The sequence below is a fragment of the Dipodomys ordii genome, unplaced genomic scaffold, assembly GCF_000151885.1.
Source record: "Dipodomys ordii isolate 6190 unplaced genomic scaffold, Dord_2.0 Scaffold156, whole genome shotgun sequence".
NCBI classification, from domain to species: Eukaryota; Metazoa; Chordata; class Mammalia; order Rodentia; family Heteromyidae; genus Dipodomys; species Dipodomys ordii.
In genome coordinates this window covers 1,778,400-1,783,660 of record NW_012267372.1, presented here as the reverse complement: position 1 = coordinate 1,783,660, position 5,261 = coordinate 1,778,400, and the positions used below count along the sequence as shown (strand labels likewise).

The following is a 5,261-nucleotide window of genomic DNA, read 5'->3' as shown; positions in this document are numbered from 1 at the left end:
TTCCAGCCACAGCCTGGACATGAGCCCTGCACCACTGCTGACTGTCCTGGTGGTCACTGCCTTGTTGCCTGGTGAGTGTGGGGGGAGGGGGGGTTTGTAGGAGTTCAAATTCCAGAACTTACTAAGGAGGCTGCTGTCCCCCCATCTCAGGTGCAGGGGCTCTGCAGTGCCAGAAAGGGTCAATCGAGACAGTGAGAGACGCCTTGGAGCTGCCCCTCAACTGGACAGCTGGCCAGGAAACCTGTGTGGTGGGCCAGGGGTGCCAAGACACCCTGATGATCATAGAGAATGGTGAGAGGTTCAGGGGGGGTCCTCCCTGCCATCCACTCAGCCTCACCTCTGCAGGACGCACAGCCTCACCCCTCCCCGGGATGATAGAGTCCTCATTCCCACTGCTTCTTGTCCCCCACCCCCCACCCCAATCCAGGACATCAAGTGAACATGGTGATCATCAAGGGCTGCACTGCGGCTGAGAACCAAGAGGCCCAAGTCACCAGGCACAGGGCAGGCCCCGGCCTGTCTGTCATCTCCTACCACCATGTGTGCCGCCATGCTGACTTCTGTAATGCTGTGTCCACCACCAAGGCCCTCGGGGATCTGTCTACCACCACAGGTGCCAGTGGGATGAGGGGCCGAGAGAGGAGGGCAGGGCGAAAGAGTTGACAGAGCACACAGGGACTGGTTATGTAAGGATGCGCCATCTCTCCGTTGATGGCACTGTGTGTGGGGGGGCTTGAACTCAGGGCCTGGGCATTGTCCCAAGGCTAGTGCACCACAGCTGGACTTCCAGTTTTTGGTGGTTCATTGGAGATAAGAGTCTCACAGACCATCTTGGCTGGACTGGCTTTGAACCATGATCCTCTGATCTCAGCCTCCTGAGTAGCTAGGATGACAGGCATGAACCACCAGCACCCACTTTCTTGTTCCTTTTTTTAATTCTTCCCTGGTCCCTCAGACTCCATCTCTTTCCCCACTCACTCTCTCCTCCCCACCCCACTGGCCACACGCCCCTCCCACAACACTTCCTCCAGCTGTCCTAGACTGATAAACCAGGAGGGCTTTATGATGCTAGATTACACTCAACTTCAGACTCAGGCCCTGGCTCTAACTGCTCCCAATGCAGAGTCCCACTTTCCTTTCTTTCTTTTCTTCTTCCTTCTCCTCCTTCTCTTTCCCCTTCTCCTCCTCCTCCTCCATCTTCTTCCTTTCTTCTTCTTGTCAGTCGTGGGGCTTGAACTCAGGGCCTGGGTGCTGTCTCTGAGCTTTTGCACTCAAGGCGAGCACTCTACCACTTTGAGCCACAGCACCATTTCCAGCTTCCTCGTGGTTCATTGGAGATAAGAGTCTCATGGACTTCTCTGCCCAGGCTGGCTTCCAACAGGGATCCTCAGATCTCAGCCTCCTGGGCAGCTAGGATGACAGGTGTGAGCCACCAGTGCCCAGCCAGAGGCCTGCTTTCTGTACCTCACTCACATCTCTTTTCAGGCTTAAGAGACACTCACTGGCCCTGGCACAGTCCCTTCTCTGCACATATGGCAAACACTCTGGGAGATGCCCTGTGTCTCTGAACTCAAGACATTTTGTTTTTTGTTGTTGTTGTTGTTGTTGTTTGTTTTTGTTTGTTTTTTTGGGTCCGGTCGTGGGGCCTGAACTCTGGGCCTGGGCGCTGTCCCTCAGCTCTTTAGCTCAAGGCTAACACTCTACCACTTGAGCCACAGCGCCACTTCCAGCTTTTTTCTTTTTGCTTATGTGGTGCTGAGGAATCGAACCCAGGGCCTCATGCATGCAAGACAAGCGCTCTACCACTGAGCCACCTTCCAGCCCTCAAGACATTTGGTGAACAGAACACGCTGTCTTCCTTGACTGTTTCGTAAAAATCAGAGGCGAAGCCATTGGATCCTTCCAGGCCATCTTCCTTCCCTTGGCTAAATCTTTGTCGCTCCCCACCCACACCTGAACCCCAGGACCCCTCCTGCCCTCAGCCCCTCAGGTGTCTGTGCAGATCTCACCCCCCCCCAGCCCCTGTCAGGTGACACTTGCCCCACATCGTAGGCTGCCTGCCTGCCTGGAGCCCAGGAGGCTTGTCCAGGAATGGGGGAGCAGGGAACTGAGAAGCCAGATTCTTGGGGAAAGCACGGTGCCCGTGTGGGGAAAAGGGAAGGAATCGGATTTAAATGCCTGTCCCCTCCCCAGCCCCAGGGACCCTGCGCTGCCCAGTCTGCTTCTCCCGAGGCCAGCCATGTCCTGAGGACTCGCGAGAACACATCTGCCCCGCGGGGTACACGCACTGCTATGATGGCATCCTCAAGCTCAGGGGAGGTAGATCTCCAGATTTATATCAGGGCCCCTTGGGGACTGAATGGGGAGGCCTGGGCATTCAGATCTGAGTGTTTGGGGAATACGGGTAAACTGAGGCACGGCATGGGACCCAGAAGGGAAGACAGGTTGCTGGCCTTCCCTGGGAGACTTGGATGGTCTTTGTGTCAGCCTCTCCATGTCTCTCCTCTTTCCTCTGCTCTAGGAGGGATCTTCAGCACTCTGCGGGTACAGGGCTGCCTGCCCAGGCCGGGCTGCAACCTCCTCAATGGGACCCAGACAATCGGGGTCATGGATGTGAGTGAGAGCTGCGGTCCCCGGTCAGGTGAGCCCCAGCCCCAGCCGGGGACAGCAAGGCCCGGCCCTGCCCCGCAGCCCTGGGGAAGACCACAGGATTGAAAGGCATCCGTGGAGGCCACGGGCCCAGCGAGGCAGCTGCTTCTCACCCACCCAGCATGTGCGAGGCCGGGAGGGGACCCCACATGAGCTGCAGGGGTTTGGAGGGTGAAGTGCCAAGCAAGAAGAGTCCAACTGGGGCTGGGAAGGTGGCTCAATGGTAGAGCGCTTGCCTTGCATGCTGGAGGCCCTGGGGTTGATTCCTCAGCACCACATAAGCAAAAAGAAAAAAGCCGGAAGTGGCTCTGTGGCTCAAGTGGTAGAGCGCTAGCCTTGAGCTGAAGAGCTGAGGGACAGCGCCCAGGCCCAGAGTTCAGGCCCCACAACCAGACCCCCCCCCCAAAAAAGAAGAAGAGTCCAACTGAAGAAGAGAGACAGGGAGTTTGGCTCAAGAGACTGCAACCCATGGGGAGGAGACTGAAAAAAAGGCTGGGTGGAGGACATTCAAGTGTTCTGTCCAGATAGGAGGGTTAGGGGTGCCGGGAGGAGGGCAGGGGTGCAAGGCGCAAGAACAGGTGCTTCTTTGCACGGGATTCTGCAGCCTCCACTTCAGAGCAACATGGTTGGCAGGGTGGAAGTCATTATGCGCTTGCAGACCTGTTGGTACACACCCTTGACTCTGGGTCGCCCTGGGTGACCGCACCTATTGCTTTCTGTCCCCCTCATCCGTGGTTTTGGGGCACAGGAAGGAAAAGCAGATTGCATAAGATGAGCAGGGGTTGGGCAGGACTTAAGTGAGGGCCTCCATTTATGCAAATGAAGGGTGGAGTAGAGTGTCTCAATAGAAAAGGCTAATAAGGCAGGGCACCAGAAGCTCACACCTGTAATCCCAGCTACTCGGGAAGCTGAGATCTGAGGATTGCAAGTCAAAGCCAGCCTGGGCAGGAAATTCTGTTCCAAGGAACCACCAAAAGCTGGAAGTGGTGCTATGGTTCAAGTGGCAGAACACCAGCCTTGAGAAAAAAGAAAAAAAAAAGCTCAGTGACAGCACTCAGTGCCTGAGTTCCAGTTCTGGGCCCACGACCCTATCCCACCCACCCCACCCCAAATAAAGGAGGTCCAATAGGAGTCTTCACTCCCCTTGGGAGCAGGACGATCCCTGGCCCTGCCTCAGTTTCCTCCCCTGTCCATGTCACCATGGAGTCTTGGAGTTGCAAGGAGAGAGTTGGTTCCAGCCAACACCCCTCTGCCACTAGACTGGGAGATGGGAGGATGGGGGCTGGGGCAGCCAGGAGCATGTTCTGCACAGGTCAGCTTGTGGCCCCTGGTGAGTGAGGTCCCACTGCTAGGGGCTGAGCCAGCATGGGGCGCTGGCTGAGGTGGTGGGGGGAGGGGGGGCCCGCTGAGACGGATCTGCCATCCCCATTTCAGATGCACAGCCCCTGGAATGCCAGAAGGGGACTCTGGAGATCGTGAAGGACATATCTGAGCTGCCCCTCCAGTGGACAATAGGGCACCAGACCTGCGAGGCGGGCGAGGGCTGCCAAGACACCCTGATGATCGTGGAGAATGGTGAGATGGGTCTCCCCCCCAGAGGCCGCCCTCCCCCCATCCGCTCTGCCTCCCTTCTGCCCTCTAGCATCCAGCTTCAGGGGGCGCCTGGAGACCCCTCTTCAAATCCCAGGAGCCCTGTCCTCTGTCCTGCTGGCTGAAAGCCTTGGGTTCCCAGAATCCCCCCACACACATACACACAGCCTGTGTGGAGGTGACAGGGGTGGAGTCCAGCTTTCCCTCCCACCTGTTGCCTTCCTCCCCCTGCAGGGCCTCGGGTGTACTTGGCGCTTTCCAAAGGCTGCACCACCGCCCAGGACCAAGAGGCCAGCGTCATGGAGCACAGGCTGGGCCCAGGGCTCTCCGTGGTCTCCTACAGCCTGGTGTGCAGACATAGGGACTTCTGCAATGGCCTGGCAAGCACCGTGCCCCTCTGGGCTCCGCCCCCTGACACAGGTGCCAGGGGCAAGCAGAAAATTCAGAAGGAGAGTGCTGCTCTGCGGGGAGGAAATGAGCACAGGCCTCAGGGGTGGAAGTGAGCACACAGGGCTTGATAACTTGCAGACACTCCCTGGCTGGATGGCAGCCATACCCCCCCCTCCAGGCTCCCCTCACACTGCTTGCCTGCCCTCTCTGGTCCCTCTGCCTTCACCCTTCTTCACTCTGTCTTCTGTACCCCAGGACTCCCCACTCCTTGCAAGTGTCCTGTCCCTACAAACAGGATGTACCTTTTTTTTTTTTCTTTTTGTAGGTCATGAGACTTGAACTCTGGGCCTGGGCACTGTCCCTGAGCTCTTTGGCTCAAGGCAAGTGCTCTACCACTTGAGCCACGGGGCCACTTCTGGTTTTCTTCTGGTTAACTGGAGATAAGGGTCTCACAGACTGCCGGGCGCTGGTGGCTCATGCCTGTAATCCTAGCTACTCAGGAGGCTGAGATCTGAGGATCGCGGTTCAAAGCCAGCCCCGGCAGGAGAGACCGTGAGACTCCTATCTCCAATAAACCACCAGAAAACCGGAAGTGACGCTGTAGCTCAAGTGGTAGAGTGCTCGCCTTGAGC

General features: G+C 57.4%; 1 protein-coding gene across 1 annotated transcript in view; it reads left to right on the top strand.

Moving 5' to 3' along the window:
• Cd177 (CD177 molecule) overlaps window positions 1-5,261 on the top strand; it is a 10,303-nt gene continuing 5,042 nt past the window's right edge. The window contains exons 1-5 of the mRNA XM_013032647.1: window positions 1-71; window positions 151-291; window positions 428-613; window positions 2,194-2,319; window positions 2,522-2,641. Of these exons, the coding sequence (XP_012888101.1) occupies window positions 20-71; window positions 151-291; window positions 428-613; window positions 2,194-2,319; window positions 2,522-2,641 (625 nt within the window). The 5' untranslated portion in view covers window positions 1-19. The remainder of the gene's footprint in view (window positions 72-150; window positions 292-427; window positions 614-2,193; window positions 2,320-2,521; window positions 2,642-5,261) is intronic.